The sequence below is a fragment of the Symphalangus syndactylus genome, chromosome 4, assembly GCF_028878055.3.
Source record: "Symphalangus syndactylus isolate Jambi chromosome 4, NHGRI_mSymSyn1-v2.1_pri, whole genome shotgun sequence".
NCBI lineage: Eukaryota > Metazoa > Chordata > Mammalia > Primates > Hylobatidae > Symphalangus > Symphalangus syndactylus.
Genome location: NC_072426.2, coordinates 14,412,456 through 14,431,054, shown reverse-complemented (window position 1 = coordinate 14,431,054; position 18,599 = coordinate 14,412,456). Strand labels below are relative to the sequence as shown.

At 36.8% G+C, this 18,599-nt stretch overlaps 1 protein-coding gene across 2 annotated transcripts in view; it reads right to left on the bottom strand.

Moving 5' to 3' along the window:
- The window catches only part of ME1 (malic enzyme 1), a 228,281-nt gene that overhangs the window by 23,467 nt on the left and 186,215 nt on the right, over positions 1–18,599 (bottom strand). For both annotated transcript variants that reach the window (XM_055274145.2, XM_063637819.1), the window contains exons 8-9: positions 7,483–7,580; positions 5,670–5,783 (exon numbers count right to left, since the gene is read on the bottom strand). In XM_055274145.2, coding sequence (XP_055130120.1) covers positions 5,670–5,783; positions 7,483–7,580 — 212 coding nt within the window. The remainder of the gene's footprint in view (positions 1–5,669; positions 5,784–7,482; positions 7,581–18,599) is intronic.

Sequence of the window (18,599 nt, the reverse complement as noted above, 5' to 3'; positions counted from 1 at the left end):
TGTATCTTTTATATTAAATAGTGTGTACAAGCTATTAAATATATAACAACCTTTTAAAATGTAATTTTAAATTGGCAAGCAGAATATATGAACTTCTTTATTTTGGCAAGTAAAAGACATGAAGTAAGAGAGACTGACTAGATCCAGCCAACTACTTCACAGTTATTCCAAGTATTATATCCACGGACTCTGGAATCTCAGCTCAGTAAATGTGTGTTAAAATTATTCAAGATGCTAAAATCTATATATTTTTACACAGATTTTAGGTAAAAATGTCATCAGAGACAACAAATAAAACCACATAGACTTCCACTTTTTGGACTTTTGAATATTTTATATCCCTAAGGACAGCAATTTGTATAGCTTTCTCCACAGCTCCTACTATTCCTACTATATACATGACGATGACCCCCAGATCCCTATCTCCAACCCAGACACTCACCCTCTGTGTCAGTCCCGTATCTCCAACTGCCAATGGGACATCTCTGTCTGAGGTCTCCACAAGCACCTTAAACTTACTATGTGTGAAACTGATCCTGTTACTTCCCTTAAATTGGTCTGTTCTTTATTCCTTACTAGACAGACGCCAAGGAGTCCACCTAGACTCCTTCCTCCACTCTACCCTACTCCTGCTTCCATATTTCATCAGTTACTAAGTATGCCACTTCTATTTCCTAAATACCTACTGAATTAAGTTTCTTTCACTCACCTCCATGGTCATGCCCCAATTAATTTCTATCTGGATTATTGCAACAGCTTCGTAACTAGTTCTTTTTCTCAGTTTCCCCTCATTGCAATCCATCCTCCACAATGCCATCAGAGTAAAGGAGAGGCAAACCCCCCCGCATAGGTTTCTTTAATTGCTCATCTTCGGGGTTCGGAAAGCCCTTCATCTCTTGTCATCTGCTTCCTTTCTAATATAATCTGTAAATGTCCCTTATACCAAAATATTTTATTTTGTACATGCTGGTTCTCCTGTCTGTAAAGCGACTTATTCACTCATTTATTAACAAAATATTTGTTGTCAGGCATGTGCTATACATTGTATAGAACTTTGAAGATCTAAAGAGATGAAAGGCATCATCTTTAGCTTCTATCAAGATCTCTCAGTGAACTTGCCATCATATTTCCTTTGTTTCAGTTTTGTATATAGGAAATGTAAGGTATCTATGGAGACCCTAGATAAACTCCTAACTCTTCCTTTCCAACTTAGCTTAATAGACACCTTGTCTTGATATCTTCCTCAGTACTCCCATCTTTTTCCTTAGTGCAGTTGGGAGCATCATCTCCTGTGCACCTTGACACCATGAACATATTTTTTATAACACTTTCATATGGTTCCAGTTCTGTAACTCGTGGCTTGAATTTTTCTCACTAGGCTAGCAGCTTCCTAAGATCAAGGGCTTTATTGAATCCCCAGAGTCTAGAACAACACCCGATCCATAGGTGGTTTTATTCAATAAACATTCTTATTTCATGCCCACAACTTGTCACATGATGACAGTGTACAAATTTTTATACTTATGCTGATTCTTCAAAGCAATAGCAATTTTTTTTTTTATTATACTTTAGGGTTTTAGGGTACATGTGCACAATGTGCAGGTTTGTTACATATGTATCCATGTGCCATGTTGATTTCCTGCACCCATTAACTCGTCATTTAGCATTAGGTGTATCTCCTAATGCTGTCCCTCCCCCCTCCCCCCATCCCACAACAGTCCCCGGAGTGTGATGTTCCCCTTCCTGTGTCCATGAGTTCTCATTGTTCAATTCCCACCTATGAGTGAGAACATGCGGTGTTTGGTTTTTTGTCCTTGCGATAGTTTACTGAGAATGATGTTTTCCAGTTTCATCCATGTCCCTACAAAGGACACGAACTCATCATTTTTTATGGCTGCATAGTATTCCATGGTGTATATGTGCCACATTTTCTTAATCCAGTCTATTGTTGTTGGACATTTGGGTTGGTTCCAACTCTTTGCTATTGTGAATAGTGCCGCAATAAACATACGTGTGCATGTGTCTTTATAGCAGCATGATTTATAGTCCTTTGGGTATATACCCAGTAATGGGATGGCTGGGTCAAATGGTATTTCTAGTTCGAGATCCCTGAGGAATCGCCACACTGACTTCCACAATGGTTGAACTAGTTTACAGTCCCACCAACAGTGTAAAAGTGTTCCTATTTCTCCACATCCTCTCCAGCACCTGTTGTTTCCTGATTTTTTAATGATGGCCATTCTAACTGGTGTGAGATGGTATCTCACTGTGGTTTTGATTTGCATTTCTCTGATGGCCAGTGATGATGAGCATTTCTTCATGTGTTTTTTGGCTGCATAAATGTCTTCTTTTGAGAAGTGTCTGTTCATGTCCTCTGCCCACTTTTTGATGGGGTTGTTTTTTTCTTGTAAATTTGTTTGAGTTCATTGTAGATTCTGGATATTAGCCCTTTGTCAGATGAGTAGGTTGCAAAAATTTTCTCCCATTCTGTAGGTTGCCTGTTCACTCTGATGATAGTTTCTTTTGCTGTGCAGAAGCTCTTTAGTTTAATGAGATCCCATTTGTCGATTTTGGCTTTTGTTGCCATTGCTTTTGGTGTTTTAGACATGAAGTCCTTGCCCACGCCTATGTCATGAATGGTATTGCCTAGGTTTTCTTGTAGGATTTTAATGGTTTTAGGTCTAACATATAAGTCTTTAATCCATCTTGAATTAATTTTTGTATAAGGTGTAAGGAAGGGATCCAGTTGCAGCTTTCTACATATGGCTAGCCAGTTTTCCCAGCACCATTTATTAAATAGGGAATCCTTTCCCCATTTCTTGTTTTTGTCAGGTTTGTCAAAGATCAGATAGTTGTAGCTACGCGGCATCATTTCTGAGGGCTCTGTTCTGTTCCATTGATCTATGTCTCTGTTGTGGTACCAGTACCATGCTGTTTTGGTTACTGTAGCCTTGCAGTATAGTTTAAAGTCAGGTAGTGTGATGCCTCCAGCTTTGTTCTTTTGGCTTAGGATTGACTTGGCGATGCGGGCTCTTTTGTGGTTCCATATGAACTTTAAAGTAGTTTTTTCCAATTCTGTGAAGAAAGTCATTGGTAGCTTGATGGGGATGGCATTGAATCTATAAATTACCTTGGGCAGTATGGCCATTTTCACGATATTGATTCTTCCAACCCATGAGCATGGAATGTTCTTCCATTTGTTTGTATCCTCTTTTATTTCATTGAGCAGTGGTTTGTAGTTCTCCTTGAAGAGGTCCTTCACATCCCTTGTAAGTTGGATTCCTAGGTATTTTATTCTCTTTGAAGCAATTGTGAATGGGAGTTCACTCATGATTTGGCTCTCTGTTTGTCTGTTATTGGTGTACAAGAATGCTTGTGATTTTTTTTTTTTGAAATGGAGTCTCGCTCTGTCACCCAGGCTGGAGTGCAGTAGCGTGATCTCGGCTCACTGCAAGCTCCGCCTCCCGAGTTTACACCATTCTCCTGCCTCAGCCTCCTGAGTGGCTGGGACTACGGGTGCCCGCCACCACGCCCGGCTAATTTTTTTTGTATTTTTAGTAGAGATGGGGTTTCACCGTGTTAGCCAGGATGGTCTCGATCTCCTGACCTCGTGATCCACCTACCTCGGCCCCTCTAAGTGCTGGGATTACAGGCGTGAGCCACCATGCCCAGCCAGCAATAGCAATTTTTAAGCCAAGAAATCCATACTGAAAGCCTCTGTCTTTATATATACTTATTTACTACAAAACTTACGCATATATTTTTTCTTCATTTAAAGAAAAATATATCTATGTATATTGATATTAAAAAACAAATATTTTTCTAGCTTTAAAGGAACAGATTACTAAGAATTCAAAATATATAAAAAAGACATTAGAAATAATGTTTTAAGGTAATATGCATTTGATATATTTCCTTCTATGACTTTTATATACAACTATATTTTAAATAAAAAATAATATATACTATGTTATTTGCTTTTTTTACCTAACATTATATTATGATTCCTTTACCATGTCATTTACTGCTCTTTGAAAACAACTTTAAGCCTATACAATATACTAATGTGGCTATTCCACAATTCATTTGACAATCATCCTTTATTTAGGTAAGTGTAACATATCACTATTATAATTAATGTGTGATAAACCATATCATTATTGTGAATAATGCTGCAATAACATCCTCATATATAAAATACTGTATACATCTCTATCTCCATGAGAGAGATTCTTTGAATGGAAACTAGTGGCTCAAAAATATAAACTTTGAAGGGCTCTGAATACACATAAAACAGCTTTCCAGAAAGTCTGTATGTACACATTCACATTTACTTCTCTACTAAATTCCAGAAGACACTGCTTACCATTATTTATTCCTAATCATTCATCTTCACATAGGAAGGGGATTTATATGTACTTTTTTCTAGCAGTTTAAAGAATGATTGATATGCACAGGTGGCACAAGTATTAATAATGCCTTATAACTATATAGCAATATGGCCACAAACCTAATTTTATTTAGTTCTCAAAATACTATGAAGTAGGTACTATTATTTCTATTAAAGATGGAGAAACTCAAGCTCAGGTAAGATAACATTCAAACAAGCTATTTATCAAAGTTATCTCTCAGGAATTCCCATTCAAACCCTTAAGAATTTGGTTGAGAGAAAGTAGCAGGTAAAGGGTAGCTATTTCATTTATTTCCTCATTTCTTTCTAGCTAATGTAGAATTTGATCACCAACTCTCAATAAAACGTGATATATCTAGGTGTTTCATCTGTATCAATATCAAATTGCTAAATTTGAAACTAAACTGGCCAAGTGCAGTGGTTCATGCCTGTAAATCCCAGCACTTTGGGAGGCTGAGGCAGGAGGATCACTTGAGCTCAGGAGTTTGAGACCAGCTTGGGAAACATAGTGAGAGCTGTACAATTTTTTTTTTTAATTAGCCGGATATGGCAGCCTGTAGTCTCAACTGCTCAGGAAGCTGAGGTGGGGTAGGGGTCACTTGAAAACAGGAGGTCAAGGCTACAGTGATCATGGTGGCATCACTGCACTCCAGCCTGAGTGACAGAGTGAGACCCTATCTCAAAAACAGAGAGAGAGAGACAGAGAGAGAGAGAGACAGAGAGAGAAAAAAAGAAAGAAGGAAAGAAAGAAAGAAAAGAAAGAAAGAAAAAGAAAGGAAGGAAGGAAGGAAGGAAGGACAGACGGAAGGAAGGAAGGAAAGGAAGGAAGGAAGGAAAGAAGGAAAGAAGGAAGGAAGGAAGGAAGGAAGGAAGGAAGGAAGGAAGGAAGGAAGGAAAGAAGGAAAGAAAGAAAGAGAAAAGAAAGAAAGAGAAAGAAAGAAAGAGAAAGAAAAGAAAGAAAGAAAAAGGAAAGAAAGGAAGGAAGGAAAGAAAGAAAACTAAACTAATTCAAATGGACTGTCAATTCAAAGGGGTGTAAGGAGCTGACTCACATTGCAGATGGAATCTGTTCCTAATCCATAGTTTTCTTCTTTATTCAGAAGAGTATCAGTATTATTGTATGACATGATCATTTGTATTTAATGGCTACTCTTTTAATATAGTGTAAAGGGAGGTGGTAGAAACAGAGCTGTCTTTGAGATGGTCATCCAGAATGGCATATTTATCTTTATTCTGGTTAAAAATGACAAATTCTTACCTTAACTATTAATCCTTTTGAATCAACCAGCCATATCTTTTTGATGGCTTTCTCTTTTGGTAAACCTTCTTTTTCCAAGGCCATCACAATCAGGTGTGCAATCCCTAGGGCAGCCTCAGTGATGAAAAGAAAAAATTTTAAAGTTGTTCTACATGATTTCTTATTAAGGGTTACATTTCACCCCATTTTGTCTTTGTTAGGGGGGACAAAATATTTTTGTTACATTTAGGTTAAGCCAAATAACTATTATTTACCCTTTTTACTACAACAGAGCCACTATTATGTGGCTTGCTATTTGGCCACAGATAAACTGGTGATATCCTTGATTGTCAGTGTATTTAATCCTGTTAATACAACCAAGATTTGCTCCAAGAAAAAATACTGAATTCAAAATAATGAACTGGTCAACCTTGCTCATTGAACTGTATTGTTTATTGTTAGGTTCAAGCTACTCTAATTGAATTTGAAGAAAGAAGCTTGGTCATTTGGATGGGAACTTGACCAATTAGGCAACAGAATGAAACTGACGAAAAAAAAAAAATCTGTGTTTCCAAGCATCTACTTACTCTTCTAATTTGGATACCAAACGTGCTGTGAAATTTATTGCAAGATTAAAGGAATCAACTTCCTTGGTATTTGGTAAATTTTATAATTATCTATGAAATTTCCAATATCTTTTCAGGGACAAACAAGTGCTAGTTTTGAATTATCCAACCATGAATGCTTCTGCCTAGTTGAGTATTAAGAACTGGCCTGTGCCATTCATCAAACCCTTTGAAAATTCAAAGAGGTTTATTAAAGTTAAATACAGCATGTAATAATCCGCAAAATAGAGAACTCAGATGTTAATGAGCTGTCATTTAGCCTTGATTTTTATTTCAATGTGAAAGTGAATTTGTGATTTACATTCTGAATACTTTCACATATTTGTATCGTGGCATTTGAATTCTAACTTCACATATTTTGTTTTATCTAAAAACAAGCAAAATGAAAACCAATACAACATAAACAATTATCTACCAGTGTAACATATTGTTTTGTTCATAATCATATTCAATTTGAAAATTTAAAGTTTCTTGAAATACATATATATATATATAGCCACAAAATATTTCTCCATTACTTACATTCTATAATTCTAAAGAGATTTTGGCAGTTTTCCCATAAGAAACTCAAATTCAACTAACATTTTAATTTCTATTTTGGGGATGAATTATTATTACAGGAGTCTAGTTTTCTTCTTCCAGATTATTAAATTAGGCAAATAATAACAAAGCATAATTTGGCTTTGCTGCAGTCTCTTTCCAACAATTTAAAATATTTTGGGATTTTTGCATGTGAACAGTAATAATATACTACGAATCCCTAATTCAAAGTATTTTTTCTTAAAAATACATATGTTGTTACATACGTACACACTGAATTGTGAGTCAAATTTTAAAAACTTGTATTTGTAACACTGGACTATACTAAAAGCCAGTATCAGATAACCCAGCTTAAATACATAAAGGCTTGCATATATACACATACATTGGAAAGTTTTCCTGTATGGCACCTTAGATATGCATAACAAATACCTATGGCAACATCTGATAATATTACAAATTCAAAACTGTGAAAAATATCTCATTACTTCTAAATTATCCTATGAATGATTAATATGTCTCAGTACTTAATTTGGGAATCTTCCATAAAGCCTATAGTGGTAATATACTAAACATTTGAAAGAATACGTCAAATCTTGAGTTAATGAGCAATTAATGTTAATTATATGTTAGTTTAGGAGAACATAAGTATTACAAAAGGCAAATACCTCTCCAGCTCCTTGGAATAGTATTGTTTGATCAGACAGTTTGTTCTTGGTTATTCGAAGAGCTGCAAGGAGACCTGCAACTGCAACAGATGCTGTTCCTGAAACCAATAATAAATATCCTTGAGTACCTCTGCCTGGCCGCCCCGTCTGGGAAGTGAGGAGCGCCTCTGCCCGGCCACCCATCGTCTGGGAAGTGAGAAGCGCCTCTGCCCGGCCACCCCATCTGGGAAGTGAGGAGCGCCTCTGCCCGGCCGCCCCGTCTGGGATGTGGGGAGCGCCTCTGCCCGGCCGCCCCGTCTGGGAAGTGAGGAGCGCCTCTGCCCGGCCGCCCCGTCTGGGAAGAAGTGAGGAGCGCCTCTGCCCGGCCGCCCCGTCTGGGAAGTGAGGAGCGCCTCTGCCCGGCCGCCCCGTCTGGGATGTGGGGAGCGCCTCTGCCCGGCCGCCCCGTTTGGGAAGTGAGGAGCGCCTCTGCCCGGCCACCCATCGTCTGGGAAGTGAGGAGCGCCTCTGCCCGGCTGCCCCGTCTGGGATGTGGGGAGCGCCTCTGCCCGGCCGCCCCGTTTGGGAAGTGAGGAGCGCCTCTGCCCGGCCACCCATCGTCTGGGAAGTGAGGAGCGCCTCTGCCCGGCCACCCCGTCTGGGAAGTGAGGAGCGCCTCTGCCCGGCCGCCCCGTCTGGGATGTGGGGAGCGCCTCTGCCTGACCGCCCCGTCTGGGAGGTCTACCACGGAGGCCAGAAGCAATGTGGGGGCTGGACGTGGTGGCTCACGCCTGTAGTCCCAGCACTCTGGGAGGCCGAGGCGGGTTGATCACTTCAGGCTAGGAGTTCGAGACCAGCCTGGCCGACATGGCGAAACATATGAAAAATACAACAGACAAACAAACCAACCAACCCAGCAACAACAAAACAGCTCTACCCTGGAGTCATACTCTAATTTTTTCTATTTTCCTCCCTTTCTGATCCTTTATCCCACTTTCTTTTTCTTCCCCTTCCTTCTCCTTCTTCTTTGTCAAATAGAGGATTGAGTTATTATCATTGATCCATACAAAGTCTCTCTCTCATTTATTTTCTTTAATTCCCACTCCCCATTTCTATTCTCCGTCTTCCCATGTGCAACCTTCCTAATATGTTTGATACGCATCTTTTTGTTTGTATGTATTTTTAGAAAATGTTTATTGTTTTGTGTGCAAAAAAATTAATAAAAAAAAATATCCTTGAGTAATCCTCAAACAGATCCTGCCAATTTCCAAGCTTTTATTCACATCTTGAAATAATCATAAAACAGGTTAACTGGTACAGAAGAGAAACCTGTGGTTGTCTTATCCCATGCTTGCATATGTGGTAAAATTCCCAGGCTACTGACATCAATATTTTAAGATAGCAGCTTATTACTATTCTTGAAAACTTCCCGAAAAGAAGATTCTGTGACTTATCTTAGTGACATAATCAATGAAAGGATGGGATCTGGATTCCTCAGATTCTAGCTCAACAACCCACTGACTAGCTGAAAGAATTTAGAGAAATTATTGTGTACACCAAACAGATAGTTTCCTCATATGTAAAGTAGTTTTACTTTATGATATAAAAGAGTAATAAGTGCTATTAGATTCTTCCATCTAATTACTCTTGGGGTTTTGAAATCTATTAATGATCCCCTTCACACCAAGAAGGCTTCACACAAAGAAACTCTTCTTCACACAAAGAAACTCTTAATGTAAGAGTTTCAGAACCTCAGACAGGAGGACACAAATAGTAAATTCTTGCTGATGATGGTATTGGTGCTCATGATATTTTTGATACACTTGGAATTTAATGTTAATAGCAACTAAAATCTAATTATATTGTATTATTTAATAGACTTTTTACCTATGAAAATCACTGGTGGATCCCAAAGGTAGTAGACAAAACTAATGCAAAATTTCTTTAAGATAAAAATTGTATTTTCCTCATCGTGTCTCATAGGCATAAAAACTTCACCAGTTCCAATTATATTACTTTACCATACAAGCATTCACAGATCACAAAGCAGTTCTCTTGCTTTGAGTGTAATTACACAGCTCAACTTCTTTATGGCTAATAAAGCAGCAGCTTCTTGCAGCACTTTCCAGCTGTATCTACACTTTACTCCTCTAAGGTAACATTCTACCTATAATGTTTCCTACATCACTCAGCTGGGTAGTAAAGCCTAGCTAAACATTAAATACCCTTATTTAACATTATGGTTAAAACAAAGATTAGACTAGGTTTGATGAATGACACAACGATGAAGCATTATGTATGTCAAGTATCAAAGATAATCAACATTTCACAATCAGTAAATTTGTTCTATTCAATCTTTTAGTTTCTTTCTTGTATAATTAGGTAGCCATAAATAAGAACACAATAAATAATAATTGTTGAAGGCCTGTTAGTCCCATACATGTCTTTTATTTAGGATCACAATGTGTACTACAAAAATAAAATGCATGCAATTTAGAGTCACTATTGCAATAATTATGAACTGTGCTAAATAATATATTATGAAAAAGCCACTCTTCTATACATTACTTAAGGTGAAAATCTATGCAAAAAATATGGCTAGTGTATGTAGAGAATATATCATGACATGATTAGAATGATATTTTCCCCATGCAAGATATATTCACTAGAGTCATTAAACAGATGAAAGAGAATTTAAACTAGAAAGAGAGGTATAGATATCCACTTACTAAATAAGAAGTTATTCAGAAATAGTAGCTCAAGCTATATCTCTCTTGGATTCTTTTGAAGTAAACTGGCCAGAAGTTTGGATCTGGGGAACTCTAAGCTCCCTTCCAACTCTGAGAGTCTATGATTTTAAGGGTTTCTATAAGATTTAACCAGTTGAAGCATCAAAGTTGAAGTATCATCAGCAATCACTGTATTTGTATTATTATTTTTATTTACATCGAATTGGACATTTGCGGTCAGAGATACACAAAATATTCTAAAATTTCCTAACTATTTGGTACCTTATTTTCATATGGTTATGCTAGATCACTCAAAACTCAAAATGTGTTAAGTTCACACATTATATTTAAAGATCTATTTCATAATATTTCCTGAGAACATAATGAAAACACTAATCTTCCATTTATATAATTAATTAATTAAATCAGAAAGATATTTTTAGCACTATCAAAAATTTAACTTGAACATGATTCTTGTACGTGGCCTGGTACTACCTTGATTTAAATTTCATTGCAGAGAAGGGAATACATGTAGAAAATTGAAATTTCATAAAACTGTAAATTTTTACAATAAATTATTCCATAATAACTTTTACTTTAAGATTTAAAACTAAGCTTTTTATAAATCTGACAGAACTCATGCTTAGGTTTATATTCATACTATCAGTTTTTATATTTTATTTTTATTTTTTTATTTTGAGCCAGTGTCTCACTCTGTCACCCATGCTGGAGTGCAGTGGCTAAAGGAGAGAACCTAAATGAACATGAACATCTAAGGAATAGAGGGCAGAAAAATGTGTTATAACACATTTTTGTTATAACACACATTAACAGAAAAAAAATGATCAAAGAGGTAAGAGAGCATATAGTTACCTGAAAACAGACAGAAGTAATGACAAAGAACAAAGGTCAATCAAGAAAGAAAATGAAAAATTGCTATTGGATCTTGCAATTACGTCACCTGTGACCTATCAAAGAGTCGTTTTTAGTGGCATGCATGATAGGGCTGAAGGTGGACGGCAGTATTCTGAGGAAGAAATAAAAGGTGAAGAACAGGAAGAGCAGGTGTGGAACACTCCTTGGAGAAGCTTAGATAAGAAAAGAAAGAATGGGGTGAGGATGGAGATGGGGTGGGAGGGAAACAAGGTTGAGGCAAATATCTTATTTTTATGTTTTTAAGGGAAGAAGGACATGGGCTGCTGGAGGGAAGAAAATAGAATTGAGGCAATAATTTTAAGACTTAAAGCAATTTAAATATGGTCTATGGTCATAGACTAAAGGGAAGAAGGCAATAGAGAGAAAGAGGTTGAAGTTACAGGAAAAGAAGCCATCTTTTAACCATGAACATCTTCTCCAAAGTGGTGGTGTGTCATTATTAGTGAGGCAAAATATATATATATATTTTTGAGACAGAGTTTCGCTCTTGTTGCCCATGCTGGAGTGCAATGACACGATCTCGGCTCACCGCAACCTCTGCCTCCCAGGTTCAAGCGATTCTCCTGCCTCAGCATCCGGAATAGCTAGGATTACAGGCAAGCACCACCATGCCCGGCTAATTTTTTTGTATTTCTAGTAGAGACAGGGTTTCTCCATGTTGGTCAGGCTGGTCTTGAACACCTGACCTTAGGTGATCCACCCACCTTGGCCTCCCAAAGTGCTGGGATTACAGGCATGAGCCACCGCGCCTGGCCGAGGCAAAGCAATATTTTAAAATTCTTCTATGTTACATTCTTTTGTAATAAAAATATTTAACAAAATATTCTTACATTCTAATTCATGCACTTTTTCTGATAAGTATTTGACAAAACACATTTTAGTATAATAAAATAGTTTAAAATTTTTTTTGCATTTTAATATAGAGAAATCTTATAGGATCTACACATAAATATACGATCTACACATAAAAATGTTTCAGAATGTTAATTGTAAGTCTTAAATGAGTATTAACTCAGAAAATCTATGAGTAAGAGGAAGAAGTATAGTCAGAATGCTATTGTCTTTCTTTCTTTGTATAACTTGTCTTGTCTGCTACGATCAGTTATGTCTAGTATTTTGTCAAATAAGTGGTGACATAATGAAGAATGTCACTGACATGAGATGATGGCAAATTCCAAATTACAACATAAACAACAATACCACTTTGGAAAGAATACTAATGGAAGTAAGAAGCTTTGGTACTAAGTTATCTTGCTAATGAAAGATTATATATTAGGTATTTTTGATATTATGGCTCAACAATTGTGCCATGTTTGATCTTTTTGCAGTTGAAATAGTTATTCATAAATACATGCTCATTGTGGTAAATGCATTAAACAGTTAAAATCCAGATAAAGACAAAAAAAGTCACCTGTAATCTCACTGTGTAGCTGTAACCACTTTCAACATTCTGATGTATAGTCTTAACAAATTTTTGTCTCTTACTGATATGTGGATATTCAAAAAATTTTAATATATAAAAAATACCTCATTCCATACTTACTATTTTAACATGCTTTTTATCTCTTAAAATATCTTGTGAATACCTAACCATGTCTATATTTTATAATATTATTTTGTACAGTTATAATATTCCATATTATGGGTATATGGTAATTCATTTAACCAAACCTCTATTTTTAGATATTTAGAGGATTCTGATTTTTTGCTATTAAAAATAGCATTGCAATACTTTGTATATTTAATTTGCATATCATTATTTCTTCAGGATAAACTTGTACAAAAGAATTGTATCAGGTAAAGATCTGCATGTTTTTAAGGTTTTTGACATAAACTGGCTCCCCAAAAGTTGTATCAACCTATACTTCTACCACCAATGTATGCAAGTGCTCATTTTCTAAAAGCATCATTAACAGTTGGGTTTATTACAAAAATCTCTGAAAGCTTGATAGAGAAAATCAATTTCTCACTTGCTGTTTAATAAAATTTTTAAAACTTAATAGTAAGGCTAAACTCCAAAAATATGTTTACTGGCCATGGTATCCTTTTGTGAATATCTGTTCTACCATGTCTGATTTCGATCTTTTCAATTATCAAAGCATTCAGTACAAGATTTCACTATATTTACAAAAATGTAGCCTAATACATTAAATGTATTTAAAAAAATACTAACAAGTCAAACTAGTTTATTATGGCAAAAATTTCTGTGTGCAATATTTAGAGTGTCATGTTACAGAGTAGCCATTCCAGAGGCTACTATGAGAAGAAAAATTTCTTTTTGTAGCTTATTTTAAATGACTAGAGGTTGAAACCTTACTTTTTTCAGTCTGAATTTGCTGAATTCTGATTGTCTTCAGATTATATAATCATGTGGCCAATTTCTTAATAGATTCAATTTGTGCATTTTTTCCAGTTTAAAATAATTTATAATGAGAACGCATTCATGTCTAAAATATATTTTGAACCAAAATCTATATTATTTAAGGTTATTTTAGATAACTAACTTAGTAGAATTCTAAGTATATACAATTTTAATCAAATAGTTTTCATAAATCATATCTTTAAATAACACATCTGTTAAAAAAAAAAAGAAAAGAGTCCACCCAAGGGTCCAGTGTAAACACATTTATTTACATGGTAAGGCTGTAATGGTTAGATAATTATTTTTGTTGGCACTGGAATGCAAATTCTGTGCCTGCAGAGAGGAAAGTATTAAATCTGTGGGCATAATGGTAAGAACATAAGGTTAAAAAGGTAAAAAAGAACCATACAGAGAAACTGTGTCATAAGAGCACAATTTTGTATGATGTGCACAAAATGGTTTGGTCATTTCTAGTCAGAACCCCAATAACTTGCCAAAGGTTTTCTCTAGTCAGAGATTAGACATATTTTTCTCAAACCTATCTTTTTGTTTCCTAAGGCAGTAATACTTTAAAATTCCTATATGGAAATAATAGACTATATATGTGCAGATTATATTTTAGGCCGAATTAGTCATGAAAAACTAGTTATTTAATGCCTCCATTGTGGTGACCTGCTTGGGGGGCATATTCTGTTGTGGATCCTCAGGGCTCCTTCATGCACTGCTCTTGACCTAGGTTTGGCTCTTGCTTTTGATATCCTGTGCTCCAGCTTTTAATTCTGATGTACCCCAGAGCCTGACCTCTAAATTCCTGGCCTTGATGGATAGAAATCCTGACCCTAATTGCTTGTTTTGTTTGATAATTTGAATTTAGCATTCGTTTCCTTAAACTGAACTCTGTTTCTTATTAACTCTGCATGATAATTTGAAATTATTTAATACTGGTCTTTAACTTTGTATGGACATTTACATGAGACCCACAAAATGAGAAGATATACAATATTAAAGGAATTCTGTAGTTTTGTTCAACAGTTTACTGGTGGCTGTTTTAGAGAACACTGCAAAATGAATTGACAAGTGACTTAAAAACACTGGTCTACAAAGCATGTGTTTGTAGCACCAAAGGCACTTTATCATTATTAAAATGGTATCTTCAAGTTAATATGCAATACTGATACGGTTTGGCTCTGTGTCCCCACCTAAATCTCATCTCGAGTTGTAATCTCCACATGTTGAGGGAGGGACCTGTAGTTCCCACGTGTCGAGGGAGGGAGGTGATTGGATCACGGGGGTGGTTTCACCCATGCTGTGCTTGTGACAGTGAGTGAGTTCTCATGAGACCTAATGGTTTTATAAGTGTTTGGAAGTTCTTCCTTCTCTCATCTCTCTCCTGTTGCCTTGTGAAGAAGGTGCTTGCTTCCCCTTTGCCTTCTACGATGATTGTAAGTTTCCTGAGGCCTCCTCAGCCATGAGAAAGTGTGAGTCAATTAAACCTCTTTCCTTTATATAAATTACCCAGTCTCAGGAAGGTTCTCTGTAGCAGTGTGAAAATAGACTAATGCAAATAATATTAAAATCAGGCTGTCTTTCTATAGCTCACAATTCTTAACACCTGGAAATTTCCAGATTATTCCATTTCTGAAATCCTATATTCACTTTTCATGAATACTCAAAAAAGAAATTTAATATAAAAAAGAATAAAACACAGTTTACTTAACTTAGGCATCTTTGTCATGAAAATTGGCACTGAAGGAACAATGTAATTAACATCACAAAGAATTTGGGGAAAAGAAAGATTTGACCAATTACTTTCAAGTATCTCAAAAGAAATAAAGACTCAGGATTTTTAAAGCCGTTAAATATATATAGCTGCCATACTAAATACTTAAAGCATGGTGAATTTTAAAAATTATTATATATATACATTTTTTTATTTTTTCTTTTTTTTTGAGATGGAGTCTCACTCTGTTGCCCAGGCTAGAGTGCATTGCATGATCTCAGCTCACTGAAACCTCCACCACCCGGGTTCAAGGGCATCCTGAGTAGCTGGGACTACAGGTACGCACCACTATGCTGGGCTAATTTTTGTATTTTTAGTAGAGATGGGGCTTCACCATATTGGCCAGGCTGGTCTTGAACTCCTGAATTCGTGATCCGCCTGCCTTGGTCTCCCAAAGTGCTGGGATTACAGGTGTGAGCCACTGTGCCTGGCCTAAAAATCATTATTTATAAAGTGCTTTTCAGTTTATAGGGTATTTCTACAAATAATTATTTTGTCCTCAATGTAAACTCCATGAGAGAAACATTATCATCCCCATTTTACATTTAAATTTTCTTTGATCACCTCATTTCCAGTAGCATTCACCTTTATTCCACTTCAGCTGACTTCCTTCTAAATTTCATGTTGTGCTTGCCATCACTCAGAACCAACCCTTGAAAGTACTGCATGAGAATACTTTACTCTTGGTCTACAGTCTCCTATCTTCCCAGGCCTCTAATTCAATCATCCTCATTATATCCATTCTTCAACCCCATTGGAATGTCTAGGCCTTTCCCCCATCTCACAGTCTTTTTATCTTCACTTTCTTCCCTATCCAGCTTAGTGTCATGGTCATCATTTTAACCTTAGCTCTTATCCCACTGTCCTTTCTTCGCACAAATACAATAAAATATCTGACATAGATGAATCCAGCTGTTCATTGTGGCCTTGCCTATTCCTGAACTCTTGAACTCAAGCTGCTCAGCCAGCATCATGATACATTTACAGTATTAATTTCAACTGAATCTGCAATGTCCGCTGACTGAATCCTTTTATGTTTCATAGTCCGTTGGCTCTCTAGTTCTCTACAATAGTTCTTTCAGATCTGTTTTTTTTTTTTATTTTCCTCAAACTTCCAATCCTGTTATTTCAAAGAAAAATTGGAGGCTATTACATATATTTTTTGTTTTCCTCAAACTTCTGGTCTATTGTTTCAAAGAAAAAAATAGAAGCTGTTATGTGACTTTCTGCCACAGGTAAGAAATTAAACACAGAGAGGTTATGTAAATTGGTCAAAGTCCATAGTTAGTAAAGGGCAAAGCAAATCAGTGTGACTCTATAGTCCATGCTCTTAACATCTACATTTAAGAGTGTCTCTCACTTTATCCATCTCAGTTACTGCCCTGCCATTCTTCTAGTTCTTCAAGGCAAAAGCCTAGGCTCCATGCTTGGCTCCTTCCTCACCTTCACTATCAACAACTAATTACCTGTCTACTTCTAACTTCACTGGCACTTTCTTAGAGCAAGATGCCACCATCATAGATTTCAGCAACAGCCTTCAAATGTGCTCCAATTCAATCCTGTTCTCTAGACTGAAGACAGTGTGAATAATCTTTCCAAATGCAAACCTACCCAAGCCAACCTACCAACTCCTTAGTTCAACGCTCACCAACTCCTTCATGTTTAATTCTTTAGACCAAAGGTTGATAAACTCTTTTCATAGAAGGCAATATAGTAAATATTTTAGGGCTTGTGTGCCATTCAGTGTCTATCCCAGACTTAATTCTGCTATTATGGCATGAAAGCCACTGTAAACAATATATAAACAAGTGGGCACGGCTTTGTTGCAATAACTTTACAAAAACAGGCAGTGGGCTAGATTTGGCTCACAGGCTGTAGTTTGCCAACCCCTGCTTTAGACATATTACGTTGATTGGTTCCACTAACATTAAATACTTTCTGTGGGCTTGGGGCTGTGTTAATGACAAGTTAATGATACAGTGATGAACAAAATAGCCATGTTCTCTGCCTTCACAGAGCTTAAAATTTAGTTGGAATGGAGATACTAATTTTTTTAATTGCATAAATAGGTCAGGCATGGTGGCTTATGCCTGTAATCCCACCACTTTGGGAGGCTGAGGCGGGTAGATCACTTGCGTTCAGGAGATCGAGACCAGCCTGGCCAATGTGGCAAAGACCCATCTCTACTAAAAATACAAAAATTATCTGGGCACAGTGGCATGCACCTGTAATCCCAGCTACTCAGGAGGCTGAGGCAAGAGAATCACTGGAACCCAGGAGCAGAGGTTACAGTGAGCCAAGATTGCACCACTGCACTCCAGCCCGGGCAATAGAGCAAGACTCTGTCTCAAAAAAAAAAAAAATTGCATAAATATATAAAAATTCTACTATGATAAGGAAAAAAGAAAAATAATTAGTGCTATGGCAGCCTATGAGGTGGAATTGACCCAGACCCAGAAATTCAGAAGGGTTTACTGATGAATGTCATAAATGAGATGAGATTTGAAGAGGGGAATAAAGGGTATTCTAGGATGAGAGATCAACATTTGGCTAGACCCTTAAATAGGAAGAAACCTGGCTCATTTCAGGACCTGAGAAAGGAAGTGTGGCTAGAATGGCTGAAGAGAGAAATGGGTCAGACCATGCATTTTGGGCCACATTCAGGATTTTCATCTTTATCCTAAGTACAATGAAAATCCATCAAATTATTTTGAGGAAGAAATAATAAGATCAGATTTCTATAGCAAAAAGAAAACTATCTCTGTTCACCACAAAAGCCTCAGCACTTAGATCTACATCTGACAAATTGTAGAGATACTATGCAGAAAACATATAAGAAGGGGAAGCAAGAGTAAATGTGGATAGATTACTTAGATGATAGTAATTTACACTGGGGTGATGAGGAGAAATCTATGAAAAACACAGATTTTGATGATAGGAAATGAGAAAGGTTTAGTGATAGACTGTATTTGGTGGGAAAGCTGAAGAGGGAGCTATCAGCAATTCACTGAAAAGGAGAACACTGGAAGAAGGTCAGGTTTGGTGGGGAAATAAGAGTTTGATCTGGGAGTAGGTTAAGTATGAGATATCTTTGAGATATCCAGCAGGAGTTTTAGTGTTGTTGTTGTTGTTGTTGTTGTTGTTGTTGTTGTTGTTTGAGACAGGGCCTGGCTCTGTCACACAGGCTGGAGTGCAGTGGCATGATCATGGCTTACTGCAGCTTCGACCTCCTGGGCTCAAGGGATTCAATCCTTCCCACCTCAGCCTCCTAAGTATCTGGGACTACAGACACACACCATCATGCCAGGCTAATTTTTGTATTTTCTTGTAG